At 36.5% G+C, this 17,864-nt stretch overlaps 2 protein-coding genes across 3 annotated transcripts in view; one reads left to right on the top strand and one right to left on the bottom strand.

The window, feature by feature from the left end:
• Positions 1–17,864, bottom strand: part of LOC136029293 (uncharacterized) — a 34,324-nt gene that overhangs the window by 13,998 nt on the left and 2,462 nt on the right. The window lies entirely within an intron of this gene.
• LOC136029294 (uncharacterized) overlaps positions 14,654–17,864 on the top strand; it is a 49,210-nt gene continuing 45,999 nt past the window's right edge. The window contains exon 1 of one of the 2 annotated variants that reach the window (XM_065707553.1): positions 14,654–14,779. In XM_065707553.1, the coding sequence (XP_065563625.1) occupies positions 14,774–14,779 (6 nt within the window). In that variant the 5' untranslated portion in view covers positions 14,654–14,773. Of the gene's footprint in view, positions 14,780–16,133; positions 16,443–17,864 lie in introns of those variants that run through there. The other variant, XM_065707555.1, reaches the window with a different exon arrangement.

Below are 17,864 nucleotides of genomic sequence, written 5' to 3'. Positions count from 1 at the left end.
CTTAGCTCTTCTCGCCTCGTCACAAGTTCCATATGAGCTATTAGCTCTTGTTTAGAGTTTCGGTTACTATTGAGCCGGGTCGTTCCTTGCTACAGTTCGTTACCACGAACTATTTGATATTCCACTTCCCATACAAGTTGAAATTTGAAGTACACTTGATCTCGTTCCGCATACACTCCTTGAAATTTTAAACCCGGTATACTAAGCCACTCGTGAGATATTGCAGATAATTTTAAGATTCGAGTGTGCGTAGTGTTTTGTGGCTTACTCAGGCATACCCTAAGAATATGACTTTTTAACTGATCAAACTGCCAAGCCGCCTCTTCTACTTAAACTTATTTGTGAAAAATAGGTAATTTAAACATCTACGGACCATTACCCTGTAATTGTTGGAATAATGTCAACCTCGGAGGCACATTTGTCGGACCTTTCCACGCTTCCAAACAGAAGTTCTTAAGGCCCTTTTCTGGCTCAATTTCGGTGGCAGAATCCAGCCAATCTGTGGGTAAATCAAATTTGAGTGGGGGCCCATCTTTTTGCATTTTTTTTTTTTTTTTACACTGGGTTCTACTTAGCCCAAGGATAAATATTTGGTTTCAATAAAAAAAATAGTTTTCTCTCTTTTTTGGCCCTATTTTTAAGGAGGGGGCAATTTTCTTTGGTTTTTGGGGATTCTTTGGCATAAAAAGATCAAGGGCACATATAGTTAAAGGGTATTTTGCCTAAGGGCATATTTATTGAATCTCTCGACGGTGTTCAGGAAAATGACTACCGCAGAAGTTTGTTCGGATATATTGGGGGGAGTGATATGGAGGTAACTATAACTTTCCTAGGAGGGAGCTGGCTGCCGTCCTATTGCTTTCATCTTTCAAAAACCTGCTAAAATTTTCAGCTTACAATCGAATAAAACCCTTTCGAAGTTTCTACGAGTGCTCTATCCAGACTAAATGGTCAAAAGTAAACAGTAATATTCGTTCCTGGTAAACATTAAATAAAAAAAAAACTAGCTTTTTTAACTGAAAGTAAGAAGCGACAATAAAACTTAAAACGAACACAAATTACTCCGTGAATGAAAGGGGCTGTTCCCGTTCTTTACACTAAAGTTTGACTCTTTCTCTCAATTCTACTTTATTAAACAGTAAAAAACTTTAGCGTAAAGAGCTGGGCGTTGAGAAGGGAACAGCCCCTTTCATACACGGAGTAATCTCTGTTTGTTTTAATTTTTAATGTCGCTCCTTACTTTCAGTTAAAAAAACTAGTTTTTTTTGTTCAATTTCTGAATGTTTTTGAATTAATGCATGTTTGATTTTGGTTCTTCGCACATAAATTATTAAAATGAAATTTGCGTATTATGTCTTTTTTTTGGCTAAATGGCTTTCTCTTAGTTTTGATCAGACGATTTTGAGAAAAAGGGGTGGTGGAGGAGGACGAGTTGCCATCCAATTTTTTGGTTACTTAAAAAGGCAATTAGAACTTTTAATTTTTAACGAACGTTTTTATTAGTAAAAAATATACGTAACTTAAGAATTAACTTACGTACCGAACTTCTATATTCGTATATTTTTATTACGTATATGAGGGGGTTCACCCCCTCGTTAATACCTCGCTCTTTAGACTAAAGCTTAAATTTTGTCCAAATTCTTTAAGAATGACCAAAGAATCAGAAAGGCAATAGAATAAATAGTTGAAATTACTAAAAATACTTTAGTGTAAAAAGCGAGGCATTTAGGAGGAGAAAGACTCCTCATATGCGTAATAAGCTCTATTCGTTTTAAGTTTTAATGCTGCTCCTTACTTTTAGTTGAAAAATCTTTTTCATATTTATTTTTCATTGTTTTTTTTTTATAATAATGCTAGAAAATCCTGCGCCCCCTTCATTGAATTTCTCATCTACCATGACATATTCCTCCAAGGAAAGATCCTTCCACATAGCCCTCTATCCTCAACCCCCCTCCGAAACCAAGAAAAATCACCCTTAAAACCTCTTTACACTTCCCAATAAGCATTATGTACGTAAACACTGGTCAAATTTTGTAACTTGCAGCCCCTCCCCCGGGGACTGTAGGGAGTAAGTCATCCCCAAAGACATAGTTATTATTTTTTCGACTATGCTGAACAAAATGGCTATCTCAAAATTTTGGTCCGTTGACTTTGGGAAAAAATGAGCGTGGGAGGGGGCCTATGTGCCCTCCAAATTTTTTGGTCGCTTAAAAAGGGCACTAGGACTTTTCATTTCCGTTAGAGTGAGCCGTCTTGCGACATTCTAGGACTACTTGGTCGATACGATAACCCCTGGAAAAAAAAAACAAATAAACACGCTACCGTGATCGGTCTTCTGGCAGAAATACGAAGTTCCACATTTGTGTAGATATGAGCTTGAAACTTTTACTAAAGGGTTCTCTTATACGCTAAATGCGATGATGTGAATTTCGTGAAGATTCTGTGACTTTTAGGGGGTGTTTCCCCTATTTTCCGAAATAAGGCAAATTTTCTCAGGCTCGGAACTGTTGATGAGTAAGACTAAATTTGATGAAACTTCTATATTTAAAATCAGCATAAAATTTCGGTTCTTTTAATATAGCTTTTAGTATCAAAATTCCGTTTTTTAGTGTTTTTTTTTACTATTGAGCCAGGTCGCTCCTTACTACAGTTCGTTACGATGAACAGTTTGAAGAAAATCAGCTATAAAGCGACCGTTTTTTTTTTACATTAAAATTGCTATTTTTCGTCACTAGGAATGAAGCTCAATTCACAGAGAGCAGTAACAAATCAGTAGCGGGAAAAGCGAAAATTTTGAACAATTTTGAACTATTTTTTCACTTTTCGTTTGCCGTTTAATAAGCTATTCCTTGTTTTGGAGGGGGGGTATGTTTTTAGACAATTTGTAAGCCTCATAGGATTTGTTTTTCGTTTCACGATCACTATTTTTCCCCGCGAAAAATTTTGAAAATCCATCTCTTACCTTTATCCAACGGCAGACCATAATGCCAAAAAAAACTATGGGTTTAAGGAATTATTATCAACTATGGAAACAATTTAGAAAAAAAAACCTAGAGATTCTAGTTTACAATCAAATAAGCCCCTTGAAAGTTTCTATGAGCACTTCTTCTGTACAAAGTGGCAAAGAAGAAATCAGCTACAAAGCGACCAGTTCGTCCAGATTGAGCAATAAGCACCAACTGCGCTCTGGGAAAAACCGAAAATTTCGAGGGGTCACTATTTTCTTGGCTTGCGTTAAAAATCCCTTCCTCCTTAAATCCACTCCATACATCACTTGTGCATCATAGATGAAAGTGTGAACAAAATGAATGAAATTTTAGAGATTTTGTGAGTTCAGGGGGCTAGAATAGGTTTTAAAATTAATGTTAAGAAGACTAAGTCACTATGGCTAAGAATCAGTGAAGATGAAAAGGTGACGCTGGGTAACGAAAAGATTGATCAGGTGGACAGATTCACTTACCTTGGTACTATCAAACAGTTCGTGGTAACGAACTGTAGTAAGGAGTGACCCAACTCAATAGTAAACGAAACTCTAAAAAACGGAATTTTGGTACTAATAGATACATCAAAAGCATCAGATTCTCATGCTGATTTTAAATATATAAGTTTCATTAAACTTAGCCTTACTCATCAAAAGCTACGAGCCTGAGAAAATTTGCCTTGTTTTGGAAAATAGGGGGAAACACCCTCTAAAAGTTATAGGATATTAACAAAAATCACACCATCGCATTCAGCGTATTAGAAACCCTACTGTAGAAGTTTCAAGCTCCTATCTACAAAAAGGTGGAGCTTAGTATTTTTTGCCAGAAGACCGATCACGGATGCGTATTCATTTGTTTGTTTGTTTGTTTGTTGTTGTTTTTTCCCCAGGGGTGATCGTATCGACCAAGTGGCCCTAGAATGTTGCGGGAGGGCTCATTCTAACGGAATAGTTCTAGTACCCTTTTTAAGTGACCAAAATATTGGAGGGCACCTAGGCCCCCTCCCACGGTCATTTTTTTCCAAAAGTCAATGGATCAAAATTTTGAGATAGCCATTTTGTTCAGCATAGTCGAAAAAATAATAACTATGTCTTTGGGGATGACTTACTCCCCACAGTCCCCGGGGGAGGGGCTGCAAGTTACAAACTGTGACCAGCGTTTACATACAGTAATGGTTATTTGGAAGTGTACAGACCTTACCAAGGGGATTTTTTGGTTGGGGAAGGGGGGGGGGGGGGTCGAGGTAAGGGGGATATGTAGGAGGATCTTCCCTTGGAGGAATTTGTCATCGGAGAAGAGAAATTCCATGAAGGGGGTGCAGGATTTTCTAGCACTATTTTTAAAAAACAATTAAAAAATAAATACGAAAAAGTTTTTTCCCCTGAAAGTAAGGAGTAGCATTAAAACTTAAAACGAACAGGGATTATTACGCATATGGAGGGGTCCATCTCTTCCTAAATACCTCGCCCTTAACGCTAAAGTATTTTTAATTATTTCAACTATATATTTTACAGCCTTTGTGATTCAGGGGTCAATCTGAAAGAATTGGGACACAATTAAAGCTTTAGTGTAAAGAGCCAGGTATAAACGAGGGGGAAACCCCCTGATATACATAATAAAAATATACGAATATAGAAGTTCGTTACGTAAGTTAATTTGTAAGTTATGTATATTTTTTACTAATAAAAACGTTCGTTAAAAATTAAAAATTCTAGCTGCCTTTTTAAGTAACCGAAAAATTGGTGGGCAACTAGGCCTCCTCTCCCACCCTTTTTCTCAAAATCGTCTGATCAAAACCAAGAAAAAGTCATTTAGCAAAAAATAATAATACGCAAATTTTGTTTTAATTATTCATTTGCGGAGAGCCAAAATAAAAACATGCATTAATTCAAAAACGTTCAGAAATTAAATTAAAGAAAACAAGTTTTTCTAAAAAGTAGGGAGCGACAGTAAAACTTGAAACGAACAGAAATTACTCCGTGTATGAAAGGGGCTCTTCCTCCCTCAACGTCCCACTCTTTACGCTAATTTTTTTTATTGTTTAATAAAGTAGAATTGAAAGAAAGAGTAAAACTTTAGCATAAAGAGCTGGACGTTGAGGGAGGAGCAGCCCCTTTCATACACGGAGTAATTTCTGTTCGTTTTAAGTTTTAATGTCGCTCCTTATTTTCAGTTAAAAAACTTGTCTTTTTTTTTATTTATTATTAGTAAGGACGGTGGGAGCAGTGAAGATGTTAAAAAGTAGAATAGCCAAAGCTCGGGTGCTTTTTCACAGTTAAAACAAAGTTCGGAAGAATAGGAAGGTGAGTCTGCAAACCAAGATTAGAATATTGAAAAATGCGGTGATGACAGTCGTCAAATATGGCTCTGAACCATGGGCACTCCGAAAAGTGGATGGAGATCTGCTTGATTTTTTCCAGATAGATTACCTACAGATTGTCCTTGGTACCCGGCTGAACGGCAGTATTTCAAACAGTTGGTTGTACGAAAAGTATGGCTCAATTCCGCTTTCTAGGGCTATAACTAGAGAAAGATTGACATGGCTAGGGCACATTCTGCGGATGAAGGATGACAGATTGCCGAAGATTGTCCTTTTCGGCCAACCGTATAGGACTAAATGGAAAGCAGTTCTTTCGCGGTTGGGGAGAGAGGATTTCATAAAGAAAGGTTTGAAGGAAAAGAGAACTTCCTGGGAGGGTGTAAAAAGGGAGGCTTTGAATAGATTGGGATGGAGGAGGAGCGTGTCAGCTGCGTTGGCCTCAGTTAGTTAGCTAGTTAGTTTGGTGCTGCGGTGAGTTGTTAGCAGTAGTAGTAGGCTAGTATTCATATATTCTTCGATCGGAGGTACGATATAACGTGGTCTATAGTAAAGAGCCATAAGAAGTTCGTTACGTAAGTTAATTCGTAAGGTACGTATGTTTATTACTAAAAAACGTTCGTACAAAAAGAAAATAGTTGCATTTTTAAGTAACCAAAAATTGGAGGGCAACTAGGCCTCCCCCTCCACCCTTTTTGTTATCAAAATCGTCCGATCAAAACTATGAGAAAGCCATTTAGCAAAAACAATTAATATGCAAATTTCGTTTTATTTTTCATGTGCGGTGAGCCAAAATCAAAACATGCATTAATTCAAAAACGTTCAAAAATTAAAAAAAAACAACTTTTTTTAACTGCAAGTAAGGAGTGACATTAAAACTTAAAACCACAGAAATTATTTCGTATATGAAAGGGGTTCCCCCCTCCGTAGCGCCTCGCTCTTTACGCTGAAGTTTTTTTTATTGTTTTAAAAAGTAGAATTGTGACAAAGAGTCAAACTTTACTGAGTCAAAACTTCAGAGGCAGAGTCAAACTTCAACGCCCCGTAAAGAGCGGGGCGTTGCGGAGGGGAGAACCCCTTTCAAACACGGAATAATTTCTGTTCGTTTTAAGTTTTAATGTCGTTCCTTACTTGCAGTTAAAAAAACTTTTTTTTTAATTTAGTATGTAGGTACCCCCTTGCAGACTTTTTGATATCTTCATTACACGTTTGCACACAGCACACCTTCGCACCTGCAAACACATCATTGTATATCAAGTCGCTCCCCGTCTCGGATTTAGAAATAATAGTTCATTTGGGGCCTGGCGCTTCACTAGCTCCAGGTAAATGGTCAGTATTCATTTTTGGATATTGCGCTTCAAATATCTAGCAATAAAAAAAAACTCGATTTGTTAGAGATACTTGCTAACAATGTTATCTCATGGAAACAGAGTTAGTAGCATATTAATACAGTTTAATGCTAATGTTAGCATATTAATATAGTATATTAATAATTATTTTAATTAATATTTTTCTCAATTATGCTAATTGTATTAAGTGTAAGTAAGGGAATTAGTTTTTCCTTATTATTATACCAAAACATGCCAAGAAAGGCCAAACACAAGATGGCATTTTCAAAATTAGCGCCAGCTTACGCTCCTATTATTTAACCATATTCTTTGACCTGTATTTGAAGACTTATACCACTTATCACAATAACATTTTGTCACATTATTTCAAGAATGGCTTAGGAAATCGAGGTTAAATTTTTAAGGTATTGAGAGGACCAGAAAACCTCGAACTTTGACAAGGAGGGCGGGCACAGGAAGGAGGCTATAAAACAAGAGCTAAGAGCTCATATGGCACTTGTGACGAGGTCGGAAGAGCCGAGAGCTCATATGGTACGAGGTCGGAAGAGCCAAGAGCTCATTTGGACGAGGTCGGAAGAGCCAAGAGCCAAGAGCTCATTTGGCACTTGTGAGAAGGTCAGAACCTAAAGTTAAACTTTATAGCACAAGATCCTTCTAAATATCAAATTTCATTAAGATCTGGTCACCCTTTCGTAAGTTACAAATACCTCAATTTTCAAAATTACCTCCCCCCTCCCAATTCCACCAAAGAGAGCAGATCCGGTCCAGTTATGTCAGTCACGTATCTTAGACAGGTTTCTATTCTTCCCATCCAGTTTCATCCTGATCTCACCGCTTTAAGTATTTTCTAAGATTTCCGGTCCCCCCAACTGCCCCCCCCCCCAATTACGTTTGATCCGGTTGAGATTTAAAATAAGATATCAGAGTTACGAGGTCCTTCTAAATATGAAGTTTCATGAAGATCCGATCACTCCTTCGTAAGTTAAAAATACGTTATTTTTCTTATTTTTCAGAATTACCCCCCCCCCCCCGCAATTGAGCGGATCCGTTCCAATTATGTAAATTACGTATGCAAGACTTTTGCTTATTTTTCCAACCAAGTTTCATCCCAATCCTTCCAATCTAAGGGTTTCCCATCATTTTAGGTCTCCCCACCCCAAACTTCCCCCAATGTCACCAGATCCGGTCAGGATTTAAAATAAGAGCTTTGAGCCACGATATCCTTCTAAAAATCAAATTTCATGGAGATCCAATCACCCATTCGTAAGTTAAAAATACCTCATTTTTTCTAATTTTTCAGAATTAACCCCCCCCCCCCCCAACTACCCAAAAGAGAGCGGATCCGTTCCGTTTATGTCAATCATCTATCTAGGACTTGTGTTTATTTTTCCCACCATGTTTCATCCCGATCCCTCCACTCTAAGTGTTTTCCAAGTTTTAGGTTTCCCCCTCCCAACTCCCCGCCCCCATCACCAGATCCGGTAGGGATTTAAAATAAGAGCTCTAAGACACGATATCCTTCTAAACATCAAATTTCATTGAGATCCGATCACCCGTTCGTAAGTTGAAAATACCTCATTTTTCTAATTTTTAAGACTTACTCCCCCCCTCCCAACTACCCCAAAGAGAGCAAATAAGTTCCGATTATGTCAATCATGTATCTGGGACTTGCGCTTATTTTTCCCATCAAGTTTCATCCCGATCTCACCGCTTTAAGTATTTTCTAAGATTTCCGGTCCCCCCAACTGCCCCCCCCCCCAATTACGTTTGATCCGGTTGAGATTTAAAATAAGATATCAGAGTTACGAGGTCCTTCTAAATATGAAGTTTCATGAAGATCCGATCACTCCTTCGTAAGTTAAAAATACGTTATTTTTCTTATTTTTCAGAATTACCCCCCCCCCCCCCGCAATTGAGCGGATCCGTTCCAATTATGTAAATTACGTATGCAAGACTTTTGCTTATTTTTCCAACCAAGTTTCATCCCAATCCTTCCAATCTAAGGGTTTCCCATCATTTTAGGTCTCCCCACCCCAAACTTCCCCCAATGTCACCAGATCCGGTCAGGATTTAAAATAAGAGCTTTGAGCCACGATATCCTTCTAAAAATCAAATTTCATGGAGATCCAATCACCCATTCGTAAGTTAAAAATACCTCATTTTTTCTAATTTTTCAGAATTAACCCCCCCCCCCCCCAACTACCCAAAAGAGAGCGGATCCGTTCCGTTTATGTCAATCATCTATCTAGGACTTGTGTTTATTTTTCCCACCATGTTTCATCCCGATCCCTCCACTCTAAGTGTTTTCCAAGTTTTAGGTTTCCCCCTCCCAACTCCCCGCCCCCATCACCAGATCCGGTAGGGATTTAAAATAAGAGCTCTAAGACACGATATCCTTCTAAACATCAAATTTCATTGAGATCCGATCACCCGTTCGTAAGTTGAAAATACCTCATTTTTCTAATTTTTAAGACTTACTCCCCCCCTCCCAACTACCCCAAAGAGAGCAAATAAGTTCCGATTATGTCAATCATGTATCTGGGACTTGCGCTTATTTTTCCCATCAAGTTTCATCCCGATCCCTCTACTCTAAGTGTTTTCCAAGATTTTAGGTTTCCCCCCTCCAACTCCCCCCAATGTCATCAGACCCAGTCGGGATTTAAAATAAGAGCTCTGAGACACAATATCATTCCAAACATCAAATTTCATTAAGATCCAATCACCCGCTCATAAGTTAAAAATACTTCATTTTTTCTATTTTTCCGAATTAACCGGCCCCTTCTCCCCCCCCCCCCAGATGGTCAAATCGGGAAAACGACTATTTCTAATTTAATCTGGTCCGGTCCCTGATACGCTTGCCAAATTTCATCGTCCTAGCTTACCTGGAAGTGCCTAAAGTAGCAAAACCGGGACTTTAGGTTTTCCCCCTCCAACTCCTCCCAATGTCATCAGATCCGGTCGGGATTAAAAATAAGAGCTCTAAGACACAATATCATTCCAAACATCAAATTTCATTAAGATCCAAATACCCGCTGATAAGTTAAAAATACTTCATTTTTTCTATTTTTTGCGAATTAACCGGGCCCCCACTCCCCCCCAGATGGTCAAATCGAAAAAACGACTATTTCTAATTTAATCTGGTCCGGTCCCTGATACGCTTGCCAAATTTCATCGTCCTAGCTTACCTGGAAGTGCCTAAAGTAGCAAAACCGGGACCGACATACAGACCGACAGACCGACAGACAGACAGACAGACCGACAGAATTGGCGACTGCTATATGTCACTTGGTTAATACCAAGTGCCATAAAAATTTGTCTCCGATGCTGCTAAATGTTCTACGCTATTAGCTATTGGGGAACTTAGAATGTGTCTAATTTTTTCCCTCTAAATCCATGAGGTCAGAACTTTTAGATGGCATTGAATTTTTAAAAGTCGAATGACTATGCCTCAAGGATTGACAACACACCCCCCTTGCCTCTGGGACAAGGGCTATAAGTTATGCAAGTTGACTATTGTTAATATATAAAGATTTTTATTGGAAAAGAGGATCAGGACTGACAGCCCTCTTAGCCGCCGGGGCATGGATTATAAGCTACACAAGTTGACCGTTGTTAATATGTAAGGATTTTTATTGGAAAAGAGGATCAGGATTGACAGCCCTCCTAGCCTCCGGGGCATGGATTATAAGTTGTGCAATTTGACCATTGTTAATATATAAGGATTTTATTGGAAAAAAGGATCAGGACTGACAACCCTCCTAGCCTCCAGGGCATGGATTATACAAGTTGACCGTACTTAATATATAAGGATTTTTATTGGAAAGGAGGATATGTTTGATTCTGGGTTTCCAAACCGGTTTAAAGTATTGAGGTGTAACTTTAAGGAAATGTTGAGAGGCATGCTGAACACAATCAAAGCACACTATATGCTTAATGGTTGTGAAAAAAGGTGTATTAGCAATATCTAAAGAACGACTGAGGGTATTAAGTTGGAAGTTTCGAGGCATGTTGAGGAGATGCTGAAGAGAGATTAGTTGGCAACCATCCCCCTTCCCCTCTTTTTTTAGGTGCCCCTCTGATCAACACTGAAAATTTTTTGGAATGGTCATTTGTTCAATCTAGTCCAAAGGTCTAATAGCTATACTTCCAGGGATGCTATACCCTTAGCCCTGGGGCAAGAATTGCAAATTATGCAATTTACCCATTTTCTAGATTTATCATTCCGAATAGAGGAATTTTTTATTCTAGATGTATCCAAAAAGGCTAAGGGTATTAAGTTAAAACTTCGGAGAATGTAGATGGGTATGTTACACTAAATAAAAAGGCACTACGTATGCCCATTTTATCAACCAAGAGAACGTGAAGTATTTTAACAACGGTTGAGGGTATTTAGTTGAAACTTTCAGGACATATCTAGAGGGATTTTTAAACGTATTTGCAGGCCCATCAGCCCCCTGTCATATTCTTTGTAGTTACTATGCATCAAAAACATTTAATCAAAACTTTTCAATATACACCTATCTCAAAATATTCAAAAGCTCAAGCAACAATGGCTGTCGAATGATATCCCCCCAACAGCTTTTGAGAGGGGCGCCAAACACAATAAAACATATTGTGTGCGTACTCAATGTCTGAAGGCCGTATAATCAATATTTAAGGCATGGGTGCTTACAGAGGGAGGGGGTAAGGAAACCTTAGCTCCCTGGAACTCGAGTCCCATAAAGTAGAGGAAAACAAAGGAAAGGGTGCAGAGTAGGGAAAAACCATTAACAAATTGTATGCTGACCTATGGTTGGCTGCCTGCCAATAGGTTTTGGTCCTTAATAGGGACAATAGGAAACTTGATTGGTGATGGAATGACCCCTTTCCAGTTTTCCACGACCTTTTTTTTACATAACCTGGTTAAATAAAAACAAAAATCAAATGCTTCGTGGTAATGAATGGGAGGCAAATAGTGATTCTTATCAATAATGACAGCATAAGAATCCAAATATTGATAACTGTAAATCAAAAAATCAGTTTTTTTATTGCAAATATGTATTTATTCCAAGTTCGAAGTTGAACATCCTAAGTTATTAGTCCATGAGAAATTTCACATATTGAATAATAATCAATATGTGATTAACATAGTTGAATAAGAAGGAAAATCACTTAAAAGGAGGCACTCCTGATAAAAATACGTCGTCAAATTGAGCATAATTTCATATTTTCCCCTAGAACGGACGCATGGTTTTTAGTGTTTTATTATTTTTTTACCAGGAGTTACTATATTGACCTAGTTGTTCACTTTGAAGAAGCTTTAACTTTTTATAGTTAGGACAAATAAAGCCGTCTAATATATTGGTTTGGGTATTCAAAATTAAAATTAAATATCAATATTACTCAGGAATGTTCAACACTTACAGCCTTTCTCAATGACGTGCAATACTAGAAATTTTATTTGATTTCTTATTTTTAGTTTCGATGTTTTCTAACAACTACTTGAATATGTCTTACTTTTCATAATTACAGAGTCTGAGAGCATTATGTTTTGATGTTTATGTTTGATGTTTCATTATATATTGATGTTTGACAACCAAGCTTAAAATGTTGATATTGTTAAATACAATATTTAAATAATGCTATTTAAATATTGGCATTATTTAACAATGGATATTGTTAAATAATGTCAATTCAACACTTGGGCATTGCTAAATAGACCTGAACGCTTTGAGTTCCTATCTTATTTTTCGTAAGTAGACTATTGTTTTGCGCATTGTTAGTAATTGCTTTACTTTTTTCATTTTTATATGTTTTTACTTTAACTGTCATACTTTTTTCATTTACTTTCAAGATTTTTTTTTTCCTCTGAGCTCTGAATCAAGACAGAGAGCCGAGAAAACCCAGAGCATCCAAATATTGACTTTTTCTAGTTTCATGAAATGTGAAACAAATAAAAAAAAAATTTGAACTAAAATTAGGGAGTACCTTTAAAAATTAAAACGATTTGAAATTATTTTGTATATAAGGGGGACTATCCCCTTCGTAACGGCTTGCTCATTAAGCTAAAGTTTTTTGGTGCTTTGAAAAACCTTCTCTTTCCAATTGAATAGTCCTTGTGTTTCAGTAATTGTTCTCCAAGAATTTAGACAAAAGTGAAACTTCAGAGCAAATAGCAGGAAGTTAAGGAGGAGACGTCCCCCTCAAATAGAGAAATTTCTGTTCCTTGTAGGTTTCAAAGCTTCCCCTTCTTTCAGCTGAAAATAAATATTTTTTTAAAATTTAATTTCTAAATCTTTTCCAAATTATGACTAGGCCTAACCAGATATAATGTGGGGTATTGTCTCCATAAATGCCTGTTTTATTGCTTTTAAAGTGTATGTGTCAAGAATTGTAAGTTGGTTAGTACATCTCTACTTTTCCAGTTTTCTACTAAGAATTAAAATGTTGGATTACAATTAAATTTTGGACAAAATTTGAATATAATGTCGAATTTTGCGATGAACACTGCGTTTGTTCTATAAGTCGTTATTAATATTTCTGCTTCAGAATTTCGAGTGGACACAGAGGGGTATTATAGTTCATGTGGGTATAAATTCTGTGTAACTTTTCATATTCAATGTGGCTGAAGCCATCAAAACCTTTCAAATAGCATTGTCTGATCAATAAATACTTTTTATACATATGTTTTAATATAATAAATATTTTAAATAAATAGAAAAAGAGAAGTATTACCAATTAAGTTTGCAAAAAAAAAATTCTAGTGGTATTGCCCCCCAGGAAATTTTCTGGTGCCTCGTGTCAACTGTAACCTCCGTGCCGGTTAGGATAAGAATTTCATATTTTACACTAAATAAATAGACACTTAGTGAATTCCTACCCTCCCCAATACCTCTTTCTACATTTATTTGAACGCTCATGGACAGTTAGTAGCTTAGATGTTAAAATGAAGTTTTTAGGCATCTGTTCCCCCCTTCGTTACCTAAACAGTGACCTACCACCCCCTTTTGAATCCGTAGTGTATTCTTTTCTCCCTCTACGCTTCGTACTGGAGATTGTCCTCTTCTTGATTTTGTTTTGAAGTTCCCCCTTTGACATGTATCAGAAATGTCTATTTCTTCCCCTGAAAGATATAGGGTTCCATCTGGAACCCCTATATCTTAGGGTGAATTCTCTAGGGTACTTCTAGCGGGAGATTCATTGAAAATTGAAAATTTTCACTGAAAATTATACTATAGGCAAATCTAAGCAATTGTAATTCCAGAAACAAAACAAGTCATTTATATGGAAAAGAGAACAAACAGGGGCAAAACCCAAACAACCAGATTAACCAATTTCATTATCATTTCGATATTTATTTTCACTAAAATGTCATTCTAATGTTTACCAAAATATCTCTGCAGTTTCTTTTCCAATAGATATTCACATTTTTTTCTTCACCATTTGCGCACATTGACACCCCTGAGTTATAAATGTATTGAAAGTTGTGATAATTTTAAATTATTATTTAAACGAAATATGACACCATACCCTGGAGAGGTAAATTCTCAAAATGTACGTGTCTTATATCATCTTGCAAATGGAAAATGCAAATTTTTTCAAAAATTGTATCTGATTTTAAAATTGTGTCGATTTCCTTTTAAACAAGCCCTCTCACAGCATTTTATGACAACTGCTTGGGTATGATCGCCCTTGGCAAAAAAACACACATTACTGCTTCCTAGGCGAAAAAGAGATTTTCCTTCTTATTCAAGACGCAGGACTATAATTCTCAAAGATGGTGTTTCTGACCATGGTAATTCCAGTTGCGAGGTTTTCATTTCGATCCGACATCACTTTCGGGGTTTTCAGGTTCTTTTTGAAATCCCAATAAATTGATTTTCGCGATACATTTTTGTTATTAAGATTAGCCGAAATAAGAGTTACCATTCCTGATTCAGCTGCCCTTATTTGCCAATTTCCATGGAAACCAAACACTATTTGAGATGCATGTATTCAGTGTATTTTGATACAAGACATTCAAAATACGATATTAATAATTTTGATAGTTAAAGTATAATCATCAAGGATTATTTTTTAGAGAATATTTAAATTATCATGCGTCGAAAGAGGTACAGAATGTCTACACGTGTGAAATTGGGGTGGATATGAATGTAAGAGGTGTTACAGGCATAAGTCCTTGTTTTTGGCCCTTTTATTGTTCATGTAAAAATGTTTGTCTGACCCTGATTTCACATACTTTACCACAGGATGTCAGCCTTTTGTTAAATATGTACTTAACATTTTCGGTGGCGTGAATAGAGGGGACTTGGTATTCGCCCTCCCCCAAATTTTTTAAATATTTTGTTTCTTGGGGACAGTATAAATGCCTTTTTTGGTATTTCCAATAAAAGAATTGATCAAAATAACAAATTTGCCCCCTCCATTGATTATACAAACACATTTAACCCCCGCCCAAAATGTTTGTAAAATACCGCCACTTTACTTTATATTTATTTTAGAATTCAATATTGCAGTGTTTTGGAGGTGTATATTGTAGCATTGGCCTACGAACCTTTCAAAGTTTGAATTTATTGTTTTATTATCATTGTTTACTGAGGGCAGCTATTGGTAATATAACCAAGTAAACAGTTTTGGTAGAGGGGCCCTTCTTGAAATTGTTTTGTTGTCAACAGTGAAAATTACAGTTTTTGGTTTTGTTTTGAAAGATGTATTACCTTGACCCTGTAATTCCCCGTTATTGAGTCATAGGAAATTGGAATTTAGCAAAAAAAAAAAGTATTATCATTTGGTGTATTCACAATTTGTTTTTATAGATTATTACAATTTGTCTTGTCGCACGAAATGAACATAACGAAAGATTAGCAGCTTTTAATTCGGTCATTTTTTGGGGATCCATTTTTGTCTCGCAAAACTACCAATTATCACGCTTTTGGAATAGGCATATCTTTTAACCTTGCATCTGCTTAAGTCATAAAGTTATCACACATCACACCGTTTATGCGATGAATGACAAACGTTTGAAAATATGTATATTTTCATTAAATGAAAAGTTAGACTTTTGAACCAATAACAAAGAATTGAGGGAGCAGAACCCTCACTCATAATTTATAATAATAGTAGTAGTAACAGTAACACTCTCCCTCATAATCGTGGTAATTTTGGCTCGTCTTGAATTTTAACATCACTCCATGCTTTCGTGTGAAAATGCCTGTTCTTTATTACTTAATTTTGGATAAGGAGTATAAATATTCACTCTTAGCATAGGCTATTCATAATTCATAGTTTGAAAGTATCTTCAGAAACCAATGACCTACTTCTGTCTACTTTTTGCCCAATATACTGCCAATTTTATGATTTTGGCAAATGCATGACGTAAATAGGAAGTATTCTATAACCAGTTCTTTCATAATTTGAGCCTTGGAAATTTCTGGTTTTTTCAGCAAAAACGTGTTCCACTAACATTTGGAGTATTATTATCATTAATAGGACAGAAAGTTAATTACTTAGAAAAAACAAAAATCTGATCTGGCGAGTTAAAACGAATTATGAATATGTACTACTACCATGGATATAACTTAAACCGACAGTGGGCCTCGTGAACCCCCTCCCCCTTCATCCTAAATTTTCTTGTATTTAGGCACTCTTATTCAAATTGTAAAATATAATCTCTTGTTCTTTTTATTATTCTCCCATCCACCTTGGAAAAATCTTGCCTCTGTGCCTGACTATCACGAATATTTTGGCCCTACTTCGTGTCATTTCTCAAGCCCTGTAAAAGAAAAGGATAGTAGAAAAGCTGCCAAAAAAATAAAGGTATTCAACTCAATTTTCTCTCCCTTTTCCTCTTTCTCTCTCTTTCTCTTTCTTCCCTTTCCTCAAAATGTGTTTTCTTTATAACTACATATGTGCAGGAATATAAAAATTTCCTCAAGACTCGTTATAAGCACAGAGTAACTACACAACTATGCCGATAATACAAGTAAGTACAGACATCGTTCCTCGTTGAGCTGCTACTAGACACATCGTAAAAAAATCCAAAAGATGCACAGTAGTCCTCCGCACATCTCAAAAAATTATTAAACAATAAATCAAATAACATATTAAAAGTCATCATGGTCACAAAGGTAGTTGCAACTAGAAAAGGACGAACCAGAGCTCACAGGAACAAAACAAAACGTGTTAAAAAAGGGAGCAAATGAGAAAAATTTTCATTTCTAGCTGATTCATGAATGGTAACTATTATCTAAATGAGTCTTAATAGTTGAAATATTGTTGTGGAAACAGATTTAAGGGAATTTCGAAAATAGCCTGAAACCCATGGGTGCATCCAGGATTTTTTTAGAGGGGGGTACAAACACTGTATCACCCTTGATGTGTCTTTGCTGAAAAACTAAAAAAAAAAAATAATGGCTTTAGATCGAACAAAAATATACTATTGGAAACAACATGTCGGAAAAAACTATAAAAGGAACTTAAAGCCCCCTGGCTTGAACAACACGCACAATCACTTATTTTGCATGGGTAGTACTGGTAACACTTTTTCCTAGAAAAACCGGGTACCTTAACATTTTTTGACACTTTCCTCGTCTTTTATAGGGGTTGAAGAAATTTCATGACTATCGGGCCAAAATACTCGTTATAGTTAGGCACATAATTCATCAAACGAGTTCCCAATCCCTGGGATCCGAAATCCCACTCCGATAAATCTTCACAAAAAGATACTTCCTACCCACAAGTTCCCTATAACATGACTCTCCACTTCAATAATTACCACCCTGAAATTCTTCCAATAGTATTGTGTTACACTACTTTGGGGGTTGGATGACTAACTGTAGGCTATATGAGATTCATGACAGTGGACTGTTTGTATAAAATGTATGCAGGCTAAAGGCAAAATATCCTGGAAGTTTGATTGATTTTTTATTTATTTTTTTGTAATAGAATGAAAGTTATTTAATTTTTTATCAATAAAGCGCAAAAGGCACGCTAGCCCATAGGAGAATTAAGGGGCGACAGTTCCACTCTTGTTTATTATTAAATAAATAAAAAATTTTACAACTGAAAGTAAGGAGCAACATTAAAACTTAAAACGAACAGAAATTACTCCGTATATGAAAGGGGCTGTTCCCTCCTAAACGCCCCGCTCTTTACACTACAGTTTGTCCGTTTCTCACAACTCTACTTTTTAAAATAATAAAAAACTTTAGTGTAAAGAGCTGGGCGTTTAGGAGGGAA

Source organism: Artemia franciscana, chromosome 7 (assembly GCF_032884065.1).
Source record: "Artemia franciscana chromosome 7, ASM3288406v1, whole genome shotgun sequence".
Classification (NCBI taxonomy): domain Eukaryota; kingdom Metazoa; phylum Arthropoda; class Branchiopoda; order Anostraca; family Artemiidae; genus Artemia; species Artemia franciscana.
This window is presented reverse-complemented; position numbering and strand designations above follow the sequence as displayed.